We start from the raw sequence: 19432 nt of genomic DNA, 5'->3' as shown, positions 1-19432 counted from the left end.
TTGAAGAATAAAATATTACGGAACAGTGTTAGCATCACGCCAACGCAACGTAAAATAACTAGATACTATCAGAGGGCGTATAATGCTTTATTAAATTTTATTCGTTAAAATTTTCAGGGGTCTGTATTTTTTTTTCAGTTAAAACTCATTGTCTCGAACTCTCTTATAAAGAAAAAGTCCGGCTATCTCAAAATAATATCTTGAAGTAAAATGTTCGATCCCTTGGAATTCGAAATAGCGTGTTTCAATTGTATTTAGAATGTATATTGACCAATACATTATGGTAAACGTCTTTTACATATGTAAAACAACTTTGAAAAATGTACATTTCGCTAAAATGGAATATAATGACTAACCAATCATCAACAGGCTTACAGCTTGGGCGTGGGGGTGGGGGGTGTGGAAGAGACTTTTTCCCACATTTAGAGAAATGTGTCACGCCAGGGATGAGTGACGTCATATTAGACGTCATTTTATCCAGGCCTATTGTCGTCGCGAAAAGAAATACTTTAAAGTCGATACTTAATACTATTAACCGATTCAATTAACCTTGTAATTGTTATTTTGTTGAGGTATATAATAAACATTTTATTAAACAGCAATGACGTTCCTTGTGTGTTTTTGTGCAACTCCCTCAGTAGGGCTACGCCATCGTGCAATGTAAGTTAAGTCTTGCTGATAACATCTGCAGGCCCGCTATTGCGGTTTTACATATATAACAGGAGGTTGCTCTTAGCAGTAAACTAGGTAAAAAATAATTTGATGATGTGTTTGTCTGTTTTGAGATATAAACGACCGTTACAAACGAGTTTTGGTTTGTATAGGTAGGATATAAACAGGTAAACATTTTTCCGAGAACGTTATATATGCCACCTTTATGTCATGCAACAGTAAAAGTTATATTCGCATTGTGATCATGAATTCCTAATACCCGTATATGTGACCGCATGAAAAGTTGTTCATTATTAACCATAAATATATAAACCTAAACATTGTTTGCATCTTTATATACTTATTTGTTGTCTCCTTCCTGCAAAGATGACTTATAGAAAATCAATACTCTCTACAATATACGTGACTGCCAATGCCTAATAAACCTTATTACTATACTCCTAGAACATGCCTGTAATGCATAATTTTCCATGCTGTCATGTAATAGATAATTATAAGACATACTGTAATTTACTGTAAGGCTTAGATCTTGGCAGTTGGCAAAGGGATTTCTGTCTTCATTAGCAAAGTTGGGGGCTCCGGTAGGGTTCCATAAACAAGGGTCATTATTTATTGGAAAGTCAGTCTACCTTACAAGTGTATCAATTAGTGAGAAGGGGAAACAGTGTATTTTATTTAATAAATATACGATAACTTTGAAAGAAATACCTATTTTGGTAATTTTCTATTAAAAGGAAAGTATTTGTTGATCAAACAATAAAAAAAATAGGGAAACTTATTAAGGAATATGTTACAAATTTCATTATGTTTTTTCGGAGAAAAAAAAAATAGGTTTTCATTTTTTTCAAGTTCTGTCTGAAGATGTGTACCAATTCAAGTTCGATATTTTAAAACATGTGACAACGTTTTGTTTTAATGCTTGCAGATTATTGTAAGTAATTGTAAATTGTAAATAATATTGTAAATAACATTTGTCTAAGATTGAAAACCGAAAATGCATTTCAGTGTTATAAAGTTTAAGCATGAAAAAGTACACTTTAGGCAACTTATCATTGAAAGTACAGATTCAATATAGATGGAACACAATAATTTTATTTGATCTAGTAATATTATATTCCCATAATGGTGATTGCATGAATATGAGAATGTCATTTGACCATTCTTTTGGTAAGTATTCTATAATAATCTAATGGATTGATCACCTTCATCGGTATGACCTTTTCTATTATAAGATATTGTTTGTAAACACAAAGAACTCACCGAGTTTTCACTTTTCCTGTGTTTTATCATAATTATCATCTTTAATATTATTACTATATAATTAATTTTTACTTGTAATATAATAATAATAATAATAATAATGTAATAATAATCATCATCAATATTATTATCTTGATAATAATATAATAATAAAATAAAAATAATAGTCAATATCTATATAACAAAATAATAATAATAATAATAATAATAATAATAATAATTTTACAATTATTATTTTTATTATTATTAATATTATTCTACATTCACTGAAGGAAAATTAATTTCTTTCAACCCCACTGCAAACATCTTCATGGTCTAGTTGGGACCCCTGCTGCGCTAAATGCCCTCTAATCTGTTACATAATCCATGATAAGCAGCAGATTAGATCGGAGTTGTCTATTGGATTGGGGGTGGGTAGTGGATCTAAGCCGTTAACGCGGTTAAGTCATGCAAATCCAATCGAAAAATTTTATGCATTCTCTAGCTTTTCTTTATGATAAAGGTAATGAATTAAATCTCGAAGATATTTTCAATTACCGTCCCGAAAGCATATGAGCCGCACCATTTGAAAACCAACATAGTGGGTTTGCGACCAGCATGGATCCAGACCAGCCTGTGCATCCGTGCAGACTGGTCAGGATCCATGCTGTTCGCTAACGGTTTCTCTAATTGCAATAGGCTTTGAAAGCGAACAGCATGGATCCTGACCAGACTGCGCGGATGCACAGGCTGGTCTGGATCCATGCTGGTCGCAAAGCCACTATGTTGGTTTTCCCATGGCAAGGCTCATATGTACAAAATATCATTTTAATTCGAAGTTCTGTTACCTCGAGGTAAAATGATCGATCTCTTGGGCTTCCAAATACTTTCAGACAAGTGAAATAAAAAAAGAAATATCACAAAGCAAATATGATATATATCGTCTAAGTCGACATATATGAACAAAACAGTAAGCTATTTATATATATATATATGATATATATAATAGAAAATATTAAAAGTTACTCCTGGACAAGTATATAATAAATAAAAAAGAAAAACATCCAATGGGTTTCCTCTATCTGTATTTCTGTCTACCTACCGGTTTCATGTCATAATCATCAGGGCAGACATATAAAAAAAAAAAAAAAAAAAAAAAAAAAAAATTTTTTATATGTCTGCCCTGATGATTATGACATGAAACCGGTAGGTAGACAGAAATACAGATAGAGGAAACCCATTGGATGTTTTTCTTTTTTATTTATGATATATATATATATATATATATATATATGATATATGATATATAACGTCTAAGTCGACATATATGGACAAAACAGTAAGCTATTTATATATATATATATATATATATATATATATATATATATATATATATGATATATAACGTCTAAGTCGACATATATGGACAAAACAGTAAGCTATATATATATATATATATACATATATATATATATATATATATATATATATATATAGATATATATATATATTTGACAAATATCACGAAGAAAATGCAATATATTTTACCTTACACAGTGTGTGATAAAAAATCACAACAAATATAATATTGTTTCACCATATTGTGTAAATGTGATAAAATAATATCACAAAGAATGTTTAATATATTTACCAGTATATAAGTATTAGTGTGATAAAGACAAATATCGTCGCGTGAGTGGAACGATGCTCTATCTACCATTTTTTAAACGTGGCGAAAATCGCTTCCAAAGTTTAACTCTCGTCTGGTTTCTTTATTTCTGGGCGAAAATGATGATAAATATATCTACTTGTTCCTTGCGCTTAGCTCTTTCAGACTGTAAATGCTTTTAAATACATTTCGTTTTTACTTTTCTGCATTTATACATTTTTCACTTTGGAGATAGAGCAAATTTGACAAAAATAGAAAAAAATGTTAAAGGTGTATTGCTCTATCGGGAGATAGAGCACTGTGAATTTACAAAATTGGACATAGAGCAAGATAATATTTATTATAATTGTATATTGAAAATAGTGCGAGAGCTCTTAAACAGTAATGAAAGTCACTGTATTCATTTTGAAATTAAAGGAGGATTGGATTTGGTTTTAGTATCATCAAACTGACACAATATTATAGGCCATATTGCAACTTTCAAGATTTTCTTTGAGGAGGAGTACTCTAGGTGCATTAGTTTTGGCACGCGCGGATACCTGGGTATATGACTTTCTTCGTGTCAAATGGATGGCTTCCTCGCATGAAAAAGCGAGGTTTCAAATAGTGGTGAGGGGCAGGTGTTCAAAGTCAGAAGATTTGGACTGATTTGCCAATGGTTTTACCATGCTGTCCGTATTGTTCAGAGTTAACTGAACTGCTACGCTATAGACATAATTGGCTATTAAACTAGGCACATTGGTCCTACTTATTTGCAGATGGGTATTCGTAAACCATATCGTAGTATTGTGTTAAACAACAACAAAAAGATTTTGAAGTTTAATTACTCAGTAACCACAATAATTATTGTCAGCAATGAACAAAGATCTAAAATCTTTTTTAGTCGTAACTATTCTATTTGCCAAATACAACTAGCTTTTCATTACGCTGAGTAAGATTTTCCGTGTTTTGTTATCAGTTGGCATTAAGTTTGACATAATACTAAGCATTATAACAATACCTAATGACATTGTCTTTGCAACTAAATATTCTCAGTAATAACTGTATTCTTTCACAAAACGACAGTTTTTATATTATGTTCAATTTTTGCATGTAACTGTACTTGTCAGTCATACCAGTTCTCTTTTACACAACACAATCAATGTTATATTCATGTCTCTTTTTGCATATTAGTATAGGTGGATTGTACGGCGTCCATCGTCCGTCTTCTCCTCTGAAACTACTGGTTACATTTATACCAAAACTTGGTCAGTAGAATTTTGGGATAGATCTCTATCAAGTTTGATCAAATGGTTAATTTTGGCCCCTTTAAGGGCAGCTACTGCCAGCTAGAGCAAAACAAATAATAGGAAAAACATTTAAGGAATTTCTCATGAACCGCTTAATGGATCTTTATCAAACATAGTCTGTAGCATCATTATAACATCCTCTCCCAAACTGGTTCTGATGGGGACGATTGGCCCCTTTGAGGGGTTACCAGAGCTAAAATTAGAAATTCCCTTAAATGATTTTATCTCATGAACCACTCAATGGATCTTCTTCAAACTTGATTTGTAGCATCATTATAAGAATCTTCACCAAAATTGTTCTGTTAGGGGCATTTGGTCCCTTTCAGGGGCTGTTAGAGTTCAAAACAGAAATACCTTTAAGCGATTACTCATGAACCATTTGATGGATATTCACCAAACTTGGTCTAGAGACCAGTATACGGTCCTTTCTCAAATTTGTTTGATTAAGGGCACTTTGCCCCTCTTAGGGGCAACTAGAGCTACAAATAGAAATACTTTCTGGTCATGAATCGCTGGACGGATCTTCATCAGAGATGGCCGGTGGCATCATTAGAGGGCTGTCTCTCAATTTTATTCAAACGGAGACTGTTTGCTCATTCTAAGCCTAAAATCAAAAATACCTTCTAATGAACCACTCAATTGACTGTTATCATTCTCGGTCCGTAGCATCATTATATTGCACCCTCCATTTATTTTAATTGTGGGTTGGGGTGGGGGAGCGCATGGCCCTCTAAGGGGCCACTAGACCTAAAGCTACAAATGCCTTTAAATGACTACTTCTCAACCGCCTGATGGATCTTCATCAAACTTTTATTAGGTCCTTTAACTAATTTATTCAATTAGTGTGGCCTCTTTTAGGGGCTGCTAGAGTTGCAAAATAGAGATACCTTTTACTAAATTCCTCTCTAACTCCTGAATGGGTCTTCATAAAACCTTGTCCGGAGCATCATTATAAGGTCCTTTACCATGTTATGTCTTATATCAAATTTATTCAAATAGGGACACTTTGGCCTTTTAGGGGCCACTAGAGTTGAAAAAGAAATAACTTTAGATGATTTCTTTCGATTGTTATGTGCTTTGGTGCGTGACAGCAAAATGATAATAAAAATTAATGAACAGGTTAAAGGATTTTCACCAAACCTAGTTAGAAGCAAAGTCAGATGGTTAAGGCTTTCTTCAGTTGAAGGACTTAGGCCCATTTAGGCCTCTTGTTAACTTTTCACATAATTCTGACAATTAAATTAAGGCTCAAAGATATTACATCGCAAATAATATGTCCCGGTCATACCTTTCATACTAATCTTATTGTATATATTCCATTTAGTTTCTGCATGTCGTTCTCAAATCTGGTGGCATACATTTCAACTTAATACTGAGTATCATAACAAAAATTCATAGCATTTATTTTGCAACTAAACATTTGCAGTCACAGCACACATGTTTCATATTCGGTACAGTTACATCATGTGATACTTTAATAGTTTTGTGGCATTGATTTTGATTCACACCAACCATTTGTAATAAGTATTGACTTTTTAAAATTCTAAGAAACATGTATATCTATTCTCTCTCACAAACACAATCGTTATTTATATTCCTCACGTACTTTCATTTAGTGACTTGAATTCCAGCATTGCATTCCTTGTTTGATATTTGTCCTTGTTTTTTAAGTATTTAATTTTCAATTTTCTCTGTTGTCAAGGGTTGCAAGTAAAATATGTTCTGCTTTTGGTTTTATTTCTACTGCTCTTACTATCACAAATGCTTCTCGGAAACATGTTTGCAAATACCATTGTTATATTCAGTGGTATTTCTTAAGATACAGCTTCAGAATAACGAAAATAGTTTCTATCCGAAATACACATCAATACAGGTCTGTTGCAAATCTAGCATGTATTTTCTTGCCTATAGCTTAACTGACAATGCTATGTGTTTGTATAAGTAATAAAATGATAAAATAACCTGTATAAGCAATCTCACCTATGCATGTCGTGTAGATAGGTATTCTAAGTATATTTCAAACATGCTACAACTATGTCTATCCGCCATATTTTGTTGTGATCACATGCATATAACTGTACATTCTATTGGTTAAAATGGAGTTAGAGCAATTCTGGATTAAGTTAAATGGAGATAGAGCACTCCTTTACAAAGTCTAATGATGATCACAGCATGTTAGTTTATGTGTATGATTGGTCAGAATAATTTTAAACATTACAGTGCTTTAAGTCCTGGAGATAGAGTACTTTAATCGTTACTGTTACATTCAAACAGAGGACATGGAGCAAAGTATTACTCACGATCTTCCTCTATGACGTCAAAAGGTACGTTTTCTTGCTCCAGAACGATAGAGCTTGGCGAGACAAACAAAATGATGTAAAAATCTCATTTTTTCAAAAAATGGAGATAGAGCACTATAAGAATCAGGCGACGATATGACGATGCAAATATGATACATACATCTTGTCACCATGCATAGTGTAAGGGTGATAAAACAGATATTACAATGCAAATATGCAAATGTAATATATTTTCACCATACATAGTATAAATTATTTTCGTAGTAATTATACATCCTATACATATAAAAACTGACTAAGGAAATTTGGCAATAAGTTCCACTTGTTTGCTATGTAGATTACCTGTATACCACCGAAAGCATAACCTGAAAATCTTGGTAGCTACCATTCATGCTTTTCGCAAACGCTTCTTTTTACATAGAACAAAAATCTCGATAATATTTAGCTTAGTTTCTTTTAGTATGAAAGTATCAACAGCATACCCGTTGTTGTCAACAGCCAGTAATATGAAATGCCTCCTAAAAACCTTTTCAGCTAAACTGTATCCAATGAATAATGCTTTTTGTCAGGAGTTGTGTGCAATATTTAACTTATTTAGTTTGTTTTTGTTTTAACGCCGCTTTTCAACAGTAGTTCAGTCATGTAACGGCGGGCAGTTAACCTAACCAGTGTTCCTGGATTTTGTACCAGTACAAACCTGTTCTCCGCAAGTAACTGCCAACTGCCCCACATGAATTATCAGAGGTGGAGGACGAATGATTTCAGACACAATGTCTTTTATCAAACACGAAGAACATACGCCCCGCCCGGGGATTGAACTCGCGACCCCGCGATCCGTAGACCAACGCTCTCCCTGCTGAGCTAAGCGGGTGGGATTAACTTATTTAGAGTCTCTCAGATTTTTGCAATAAAACAAATAAAACGGAAATTATATATCAATATATTTTATGGAAAAAGTAATGCCTGCTAAAAAGGCCTACGAAAGTTGTATACGCGATCGATAGTTTAAACAAATTCTACCTTTTAAGTTTAGTAATCTTTTAGCTGAATACTGTAGGCTTAAGGTATATGATGATAGCGTCTTATATGTATACACACCAGAGTAACACTATCATAAAGAAGCAAATGGAAAGACAAATGCTTTCCTACGGAACTTTTAACCGCAGGCTGTCAAACTTCATTTAAGTTATCTTTATTAATTGGATCTCTATGTGACATACTGAAAATTTAAAGACAGCACCAGCTGTTCCAATGACTCATAAAAGACAGATATCTTTATCAGTTAGCAACTTCTACAGAGAACTTTGCCAACGGTCCGCATAGACTCAACGCAGTAAGGTACACGTGACCTAGCGCATGTTTATGGATCAACTCACACATTTTGCTGAAACTAAAGGCTTTAAAGGCTATTCAGAACTATTATTTACACTTTATCAGATAAATTAGGTATGTATATACATGCAAGAGGATTTCATATATTGCAAAATAATTTAATTTCAGATTTGTGTATGATTTGCAGGGCTTTGTCTTACAAATGTTTAAAAAGAAGTTTTCCAAAGTTTAAAACCATTCATAATTATACGCTAGGGATAACAAGTAATGTTGTCATTTATTGATGGTAACACAGACATTGTACAGAAGGAAATAGTTAAACGCAATAAATCTGTAAGAACATTTAGAAGCAAAGAAAGCAGCAAAGCAAAGCAAAAAAAAAAATAGCAAAGTTTTAACTAGGTTTAATTGAGTCTGTTCATGAGAGGTAAAGAAACATGCAACACATGACTAGCAAAGAATCAATTATTTTGCTTGACTAATTATATGCTTCCAAAGCTTCTAAAGGATCTTCCAATAGACTTTATTTCAGAACCTTATAAAGTCCAACTATTAATTTCATGATTTCAGTGCAGTGCCCCGAACATTATCAGGTTAGTTCAAAGTTCCTGATTTAGTTTCGCTGATTATTATCAAACTGGAACTAATTTCACGTTCTTATTTCACGATCCTTATCGAGTGGGTCTAATTTTGCTGATATTAATCAAGCGGGTACCCATTTCAGGGTTTGGTTTCTCTTGTTATGAAGTTAAAAACGCATGTTTCAAAATAGTTGAATGTTGGTAGAACTGATAGTTTACCCAGTCTTTAATTTCCAAGTTTTTTTCCTTGCATAAATCTTGTAATATATCAGAAAGAAATCATATAATAATAACAGTATTATCAGTCATACGACTATTTAAGTCAGTGGATGGAAGCATGGTTCTATCATAAGAGACTTCTTATAGACTGTCCACCACTAAATCTAGCTGGGTTTTTTTATACATTGTATCATATCAAATCCGTTAAATTAATAACATATCTTCCGATATTTATTTACTTCGTATCGCTTCTTTCAATATCTCTTTCCGAGAGAGCCACATTTATCTAGCATGCGATAGGAACATGACGATTTCGACAAAATGCTACACATACATACTGTAATCCAGTACACGATCCTATTGCGAAATGCATGAGGAAAGGAAGACATATAAGGATTATTTATATTTGGAATACTTTTGACTTGAACTGCGTATATTTTTGTCTTTTATAGATGATAACAATTATCTGCTTACATAAACCACTCATAAAAAACTCAGTTGCTTGCGTTCTAAGTAATCATAGGATCTTTCCGTTCGAATAACTATATCGCAGAGTGACAAAATAAACCTCAATTCGCAACAGATATTGATTTTCAAACAAACTGTAACGAAATACAAAGAGCACAAAAAGTAAAGAGAGCTATTCTATATGTCATACATTTCATAACGGCAAAAACTCAGGAGGTCTGACTGATTTATAAAATAATGATTCATCTGGTCCGACGTATCTACGCTTTTCAGTTCACGTAAGAGAGAAATGGCGAACAAAAACCTATCCAAAATAGTTACTGTCTGACATGGTATATAGTTGGCAGTGAATACTATGCCTACTTTGTATGAAGATATTTTTGACAGTCTGAAATAACTTCGACCATGCGCACCATAAACCGGTTTAAGCTTCCCAGTGGTGTTTTTGCCACTGACCGTTCCAAGGCGGTGCCCCACTGTGTTCCTTTGTTTGTTCGTTTTGTCCTTGTGTGTTGACTTTGTGTGCGCGCGTGTGTGTATGCTTATTGTTCGTCTTGTCCTTATGTGTTGGCTTTGGGTGTGGGTGTGTGTGTGTTGTTCGTTTTGTCCTGATGTGTAAGCTTTGAGTGTGTGTGTGGTGCACGCGTTTGCGTGCTGGGGGGGGGGGGGTCGTTTTGAGGAGGCTGCGCTTTTGGTGCGTGGCACTCCCTGTTTGATATTTTTCTTTGTTTTTAGCGAGCATGGAAGGTTGTAACTGTAAACTTGAAAGTACAATATGGAGGCTCTACGTTAAAAAAAACAATCCCAGACAGAATTCAAAACAATGTGCACGTGAGGTTGACATTTGAGCATTTTACTGTATGTGCTTTGTTGATTAAGGACCTTTCTTTCTAGTTTTCCAAAATCCTTTAAAGGAGTAGATGGAATGATCATAAAACACATTCAGATTTATATTAGAGCTTACCATATTTCTTTGATTCAACAGAAATCTTGCACACCGTCTTATTATGTCAAATACAAATAGTTGTGTCATGTTATGCAATACTTCCTGTGATGGAGAAGCTGGCTGAAAATATAATGTTGCCTGTGGACTTTATATTGCATCATCCGACCTTGACCTGACACGCCTGAAAGTTGCACCTTTTCTCGTTGTCTCAAATTTTCAGATTGTTCTTTTTTTCTGTGTCACATGTCATGAGTATTGTCCATTACCGATGTATAAACTACATGTACTTTCATCATTTTATCGCTTCAATGATCATTATCTAAAGTCGCTTAAACATAAAAGTAATGTCATTCTTTGAGGTATAATACCAACGATATGGTCATACATGTACATTATTTGTACCCGATATTATCTACAAAGATCAGCAATATTTATCATAGGAATACTTTGATCTTCTAAATTCTTAAACCTTGAAACAATGTCAGTACAAGATAAATAGAATGATTTGGGATGGAGAAAAAACTCATTCTCCTCAATAACTGCCAAACAAGTCCACAGTAATTGAAAGCGTCAATTCATATCGACTTCATATTAACTCGTAAATGTTTGGCATAATTCCATTATTTGCTTCAATTTGCTTCAATTTAACAATATTCCGTCGTCCATTTAGTATTTGTCTCATCAGTAGAAAGTAATGATTAGGAAAGAAACGTTGTCCAATCCGATTTGTCGTCACTTATAAAATGCAACATGATCAGAAGTTTAAACGAGGCTTAATGCCAAACCCAATTTTGAAAAGCGTACTTATAGAGGAAAAATGTTGATAACCGAACATAGAAAATTGTAAACGAATCGTTTATGTGAAACGCACGAAACTATTCAGCATAACAGCTACTTTTAAGAAATATATCGACCGAAGGAAATATTTGAAAATATTTTCTTTGGTTTTATACAGCACAATTTAGGGCAAGTATAATAAAATCTTCTGTCTATTCTAGCTGGATTAGTTGATACAACTTGTATTCGAGTTAAATATTGCCATATCTAATATAAACTTTACTAAATTAGTGATTTCATGTTGTATTTGTTTATTGAATGAGGACTTTTATATTCGGCTGTTAGACTGTCAAATGTCAAGAAAGCCAACCTGATGGCTTATGATATCACAAATAAATAACGTTTCTGTGAATACAATGTATAGTATCAGTTAAAACGGGTTGTCTTGAAAATCAAATTTTGATTATGATTTGAACCACTACAGAGAATAAGGAGTCATTTAATGGTCTTACGATTCATAAATGTAAACTTTCCCCTGATTTCAAAATTAATATTAAACTTGGTGTTTTTGTAATGTTAAACACCAATGAAGCTCAGCCAATGTCAGGATGCAATAGAGCATTCGTCGATACCCAAGAAAACGCATTGACTGATTCAGTTTTACAGGACAGAGCTCTGCGGGATTCAGAAAATGAATATACAATTACTGAATACTCCATCAAGGACAATTCGAGTTCATCGAGTTCATCGACAGTCCTTTCTAAGTCCAAGTATTCCAATAAAATTGCTGGAAACAAAAGACAAGGTACTTTTCTCTGTCTTCCGTATCTTTAACTTCTTGTGATGGTCACAAGTTAAGGAAGGGTATAGCGCACTAATCTAGTTTTCATTAATTTTGTTTTGCACTTTTGATTTACCATCTGTATTCGTTAAGTAATATATCAGCTACATCTTCGAGGGGGCGAAGGTTTTCTGAACTACCATTGTTAGATTCAGACTCTCCACGCACCTTGTCTTGTTAGTCTACTATATTGTCAGCATGCCCTTAGTTTTACAATTCAAATAATTATCTTTGATTAATAATAAGCATGCCATATTTTTTACCAGTTGAACTCGTGGTGAGGACTCAGCACTGGGCTCACTTTGAAATTTTAAACCACTGATACGAAGTCTTAATGGCTTGCAAAGAACAGATGTTAACTTGTATATATTTTACATATCACTAGTAAGGATATAGAATCAATAAAGACACAATAGCTTGTGAAATTATTTATTTGCTTGGAATAAAACATCAAATAACAAAATATTAACAAATAAATGTAATGCTTAAAATGCAAAATTGCAAATTAATAACAATATACATCATTCAACACTCAAACCTATGAACATTTCATGGTAATTAATGTGCCGGACTTTGGCAACCCTAAGGTGGTTGTCATGGTTATAAACAATAAAATAGGCACAAATTCTTTTTTCCATGCATGTAACATGGTGTATTTTAAGAACTGCAGGAAGTCAGTTCGCTGTCATTAAAAACGATATCGCTACGGACGGGTATCTGTAAGCCAGCTGGATGGATTCCTCTCATAACAGAAGAAAGAAGAAACCCCTAGGGATACATCCAGACCAAAAGAAACAAAAAGCAAGTGATTCGAAGTCAACAACCGACACGACTAGGTACGAAGACCCCTCATCTCCATGAAATATCTAGCATAATAGTTTCAAGCCAAATAAATTATGTATTACGGTATTTGATTTTATAATTTACATTTTTATCTATTATCTAAATAATTCGAAAATAAAATTATTGTTTAAAACTTTGCTGACTTTGCATTGGACTTTTTCGAATTATTATCATTTGTGTGTATCATTGATATTATCATCATTAACATCAGTGGAATATATATCTATTTGTTAAGTCTTTATTGCAGAACCAACGAATTACTTTGTTTATCAAATATATCCCCATGACAATATTTAGACAGTTAATATGAATTAAATATGAAGATCGTTCCATAAATACAGAGACTGATGTCATAACTTCGAAACTAGCCAATAAAGACGTCTTAGCTTGATATTAGTTTAAACTTGGAGTCTCTGCTACGTATGCACAAAGTCTGACACTGTAACCGTGCAGTATGTTAGAGCTATGATTATTTGTGAATGTAAGACGTATATGCTGCGCGGCCCACGTCAGCGACTTCTCCATAACGTCAATTTTGTTTAAAAATTTTTCGTTATTAACTATGTTTTTAGATCTATTACAAATATAAAGAACAAGTTCTGTGATTGAAACTCAGTAAACTATATGACGAATAAGGATATTCATTTTGAACAAGTTATCACTCTAAGTATATGGTAGCCATACATTTTACTGAAACATGTAAATATTTGACTTCTTTTATCATTAATTGCACTGGAAATGATAAAAATCTATTTGTAGGTGTATTATGACTTTTCAAGATATTGGAATTAAATAAACGATGATTGAGTTACCTTTTTAAGATACGTCAAGCAAACCTCTTGTTTTCTACAGTAAGTTTCTGTCGGTGTTTTCCAAGGTCTCGTACTACTTAATGTTTTGCTCAGATTTCTATATGTTTTTGTACAATGCTATAATTATTATATAATACCGTGTACAACCACCCTAGACACCTGCTTTACTCGGTTGAATTTATATTTTACAGAGACATCACTATAATATTATAGTAATATATTATAGAAGTTTCATGAGAAAAAATCTGTATAAGTGACAAAAAAATCAAAATTGCGATAACAAAATTTCCATCAAGAACATTCTTTCACCTTTCAAATCTGAATAAATTAAGTAATTACCTTCACCTTTTCAAAAATTACACTGATTTAAAGTAAGTCACTGCAGGCATTTTAAGACGTGACGTCAAGAATGTTATGAAAGCAGTATGACGTCGCCGTGCAAAGTGTGTATTTTCAAGTCATTACTGCAACAAATTTTGCGTATCACTTACTAAGCATCAAAAGTTTGAATATTTAGGAACAGTACAAATGATTTTACTGAAAATAACTTAACCGTATATTTTTGTTTCCATTGCGGGCCTTTTATCTACACATTTCTATATTTTCATGATGTATAGATGCTTTGGAATTTTCGTTGCAATGACAATACAAATAATATTTATTTGTAAAACGTGGTAGAATTTTATTTCCCCTTACATAAATGTTTTACAATATACTTGATTCTAGTTTCTGTCAAATCTTAAGAAAACAATGATTACCCAGTATTTTAAACTACAATTATTTATATATGTACTGGTTAAAATGGTACCATTTATACTAAATTGCACATAAATGTGGAGAGGGGTGGGGTGGGGGGGCTGTAGAGCCAGTCTACGTTTTTATTGAATAACCCTCGTACATTCGCCAGTCTACGTATTTATTGAACAACCCTCGTGAATTCGCCAGTTTACGTATTTATTGAATAACACTCGTACATTCGTCTTCTTACATGTCTTAAAGAAAATAACACATCAATTGATAACACAATTGTGTACAATGATATGTAAGATGTAAATATTATGGCGTTAGAAAAGGTGAGAAATTTATAAAATGTGACATTCAAAGCAACGGAGAACACAGTCACGTGACAAAACATTACATTTTCTTTTAAGACCACTCCCTTGTAATGTTAAGTTAACAATAACATTATTACAAACATTTTATGTGATATGTAATCGAAACATAATGTTTTAATATTCTATAACGTTAATCATCTATGAGACAGTTGTATCTTTCTATTAACAGAATATTCTAATTTGAATCTTCATGTCATACTGATTATTATTATTTTTTTGGCCTAAAATGAATATATCACTATATAAATATACCAGTTGTGACTGAAAATGAGATATTCCTTTTCAAACTCTATTTGGTAACTGGAATTTTAAACGCCAGCATTTTTGAAATATGACGTTTAAACTTCATATTGGTTAAGTGACGTCATTTGTGCTGTCATCTTGTTTCCAAAAGACATCTATGCTGATTTTTTTCCTTTGAGTGAAGAAACAATTTCCTACTCTTTATGAGTTAAAATAGTATGTTTGATAACGATTATTAGCTTTGCATACAGAAATATTTCTTTGGCGGAGTAATATTGCGTAAAATAATGCTCCAGTTACTTTCACCGCTGTATTTCTTTCGATAACAAATTACAACAAACACTCAGTTGGGAAAAGATTTACAACTTTAGTCTGTCGTACATATTCTGTAAATAGTTAGTGAACAAAATAAAAAATACGCCATCATTAAAGAGTTATTTGAAGGTGTTACTATGTACTCCGTAAACACAAAATACGGCAGCAACAACAACACAGGTATTTGTTAATGGACGGCATATATTTGAGTCGCAGCACGAGAAAACCAACATAGTGCCTTTGCGATCAGCATGGATCCAGATCAGCCTACGAATCCGGGGATGCGCAGTCTGGTCTGGATCTATGCTGGTCGCAAACGCACTATGTTGGTTTTCTCATGGCGCGGCCCATTTGTACTTTAAAACATTGCTTTTCTGATGATATCTGACGTTATAAAATAGCCGAAACATTTATTTGCAAATTTCATAAAGATCAGTTGAAAAGTACAGCCTCTATCGCATACACAAACTGAATTTTGACAGACAGACAGACAGACAGACAAAGACGACGGACGCCGGACATCGAGCGATCACAAAAACTCACCTGAGCATTGAGCTAATAATGGAAATATTCCTACTCACTGTAGAAAATAACCACAGAAAAAACTCTATCTGACCTACTTATACACTAAATCTCAGATTTACTCACTCCGGTAGAAATTCCTTTCAGTTTTAGCAGTGTATAACTACCTTTTGAGAGTTGCATTTTTAATTGAGTATAGTACTAAAAAATAAATTAAGGTGCTAAAAAAGAGTCCATGAAACCTCGTGTAAAGATAATGTGAATAAATAAATATACGCTATAATCAACAATAAATGTTCCATTATATGCACATTTGTGGAAGTGAAAGTAGCATGTATAAAAAGCAAAGAACAATGAAATCGCAAAAGACCGTGTGCAGTGAAAATGTTTATATATGTCTGATGTCATTCTTTCCATCAACTGAAATAATCAATGTTTAGTTGGAGGCTTCTACAGTTTTTAAAATACTGATGTTAAATGACCAGGTCATTCATGAATTTTATTAAAATTATATACAAAAGAAACCTACCCGTTTATCTTGAAAACAGCATTTAGCGCGGAAACGTCTTTTAACTGAACTATTTTAATAGTTTCTAAAGTAGTACATTATTATACAGAATGACGAATATACTTCAGGTTGCTAATTATATATTTGTACTGATTGCAGCGAATACTAAATAATATACTAAAACAGCGTTTTGACTTTTCGAGAACACAATATTCTGATTTCCCTGATTTTTGAAAGCAGTTTCAAAAGTCGGATTTTTAAAAAGAAAAAGTCATAATATAAGTCTTAATTACTATAATCAAATAATAAATTCTTAGAATAATTACATATACAGGAATATGCAAAAATCTCCAGATCAAATCACGAAAATATAGAAGTAAAAAAAAATCTGTATGTCTTCCTCTTATTTTTATATTTTAGATACTAATAATTTAACAACAAATGAAACAATACTACCAGAAGCATGTATATCCTGCATCTTCTTTAAAATGTACCGGTAAGCATGTAAATTTTACACCCGGGCCTATAAAAATGTCACTTATAAACAAATGGACAATATCAAGCACATAAACATTGATGACACATAAACCCATTTAACCAGTTTGTGTTATCTAGATTAAGAAATAGAAAAAAACGGATTTCTGCTGATAAAGTTATATAAACTTCATATAAAAGTGCTAAAGATCAGTTGTCTTTACAACAGAAGTGTCCACTAATGGTCCATATATATTATTTATCACAGTAACTTCTGAATCTATATCTATCACGGTTTCATCTTCTGTTTTAACACTGTCAGTAATAAGACTTTCACTTATATCTGTAAGGGAATCTGGAGAAACGTCAGGTTTTAATCTCCGTAGCTTTTCATGAGAATTGACTAATGAAATAGGACTAAGCTTATCGTCAGTATCAATGAATTCAGCATGTTTTGTCAAAGTATTCTGTTCTCTATGACGTTTTTCTTTCTTTTCTAAATCTGATTGTACCGTCTCAATTAGGCTAACATGTCCTGAGTCTGCTCTGGAATTGTCTAAAACTATCTCTGTATGCGTGTCTTCATAACAAGTATGATTTTCTTTAACAGAACTCTCAGAAGGACAAGACAAGTGTAAATCCTTTCCGCCGTTAAACCAGACAGATGACGTACACGTTTCAACCTCTTTTATAGGCGGACAAATTTCATTCGGACAAATTCTGTCATTTGTCATTTCAATTGATTTCTTTCCCAAATCAGATGTACCTCGTGATGTTGTGAAACCATTATGAGAATCACATTTTGTTCGTACATGAATTGTTCGTACTTCGTTTGGTGTTCTGGCGCCGAATTCTGTTTCTAATATGTCATAACTTTTCGCTTTCGCCGACATGTCTGATCGTTTAGGTTTCGGAGATATTTCTACACAGCTCTTGCTCTTTCGTGATGACTGCAATGTTTCTAGAAATATCCCTGTTTTATCATTACAAAATAAATCGTTCCTGTCTGAATATTTTGGTCTGTCCGGCAGATGTAACTTTAATGCAGGCATACTTTGATCCTTATTCAGGGTTAATTTTGGAGTGACCTTAAATGTATCAAAAGTTGAACTTTTCCTTATCGCATCCTTATCACAGACTGTGTCGTTATCACATACCTCTACAATTCTTCGGAGTTCTAACGGAGATTTACAAGTGTCAGAATGAACTTCCTCTAGTCTACCCATAAAATTCAGTCCATCGTCACTTTTCTCCGCTATACTTGCATTTTCCCGCTCTATATCTGTTTGCAGAACATTATCAGTAATATTCCCGTAAGATCCCGTCAGATCACTTTCAGTGAAACTCACATCATCACTGTTGTCTAAAAGTCTATCTGTTTCTTTATAGCCCGTTCTTTCATTTTCACGAACGTTATATTCACTCTTAGAAATTGGCATTCCTATCTGAAATTGATTTCGAATATTTTTCTTTTTATTTCCATCACTATGTCTGCGGCCAACAAGTTCATGTGGATTCAACAGAAGTGGAACTTGCAAACTGCTTCTACGTCTAGGATTAAATTCCTCGCGCCTTTCACTAAGGTCATCTTGATTACCGCATTCACTTTGCACATGCAGTAACACACGATCATCAGATTTAGTTTCTCTTAACTTTTCGCGAGCCGACCCTTGTTTAGCTTCGTGCTTAACTGTGCTATTCTGGAAGTCAAAATTGAAATGTGTTGATGAAGGGCATGGTGTGCACGGAGAAGCTGGAGCCAATGACTCTAGGGGCGACATTTTAGAAGCGTTTGTAAGGTGTTTTAGAATTTCACGCATGTTTCTATCAATTGAAGAAATGTTTTGCCCAATTCTTGTAACTTTGCGCTCTAATTTACTTATCGCTGCCTTTGTGCCTTCAACTTCGTTTTGTAAATTTTGGACATGGGGAATGATTTTGTCGATGGTTTCTGTAAAAACAAGACAAACCATAAATATGTGAATTGTGCATACAAATTAAATTATTTCGTTTAGTAAAAAGAAAATAGATATTCCTAGAGAATACAGTACCGAGTAGACGACAACAGCACATGTGTTCATTAGCGTCAGTCATCGCCATGACCTTCCGGTCAAAAACAGATCAACAACAACAAAATGTATTTCCAAGATTTTTTTATGTTTTCATACAAACTTGCATCGATACTACTTTAAGTAGATCACAAAATCTTAATATTCTTAACTCTTCTATAAACAGAAACGACTAGCTTTAACTTTTAAGGTGTCAGT

General features: G+C 33.3%; 1 protein-coding gene across 2 annotated transcripts in view; it reads right to left on the bottom strand.

Annotated features, from left to right (window-relative positions):
• Positions 1–14841: 14841 nt before the first annotated feature.
• LOC123538368 (potassium voltage-gated channel subfamily H member 8-like) overlaps positions 14842–19432 on the bottom strand; it is a 168557-nt gene continuing 163966 nt past the window's right edge. For both annotated transcript variants that reach the window (XM_045322413.2, XM_053530375.1), the window contains exon 17: positions 14842–19116. In XM_045322413.2, the coding sequence (XP_045178348.2) occupies positions 17369–19116 (1748 nt within the window). In that variant the 3' untranslated portion in view covers positions 14842–17368. The remainder of the gene's footprint in view (positions 19117–19432) is intronic.

This window comes from Mercenaria mercenaria, chromosome 18, assembly GCF_021730395.1.
Source record: "Mercenaria mercenaria strain notata chromosome 18, MADL_Memer_1, whole genome shotgun sequence".
Lineage (NCBI taxonomy): Eukaryota > Metazoa > Mollusca > Bivalvia > Venerida > Veneridae > Mercenaria > Mercenaria mercenaria.
The sequence above is the reverse complement of the archived record's forward strand: the minus strand, read 5'-3'. Positions and strand labels throughout refer to the sequence as shown.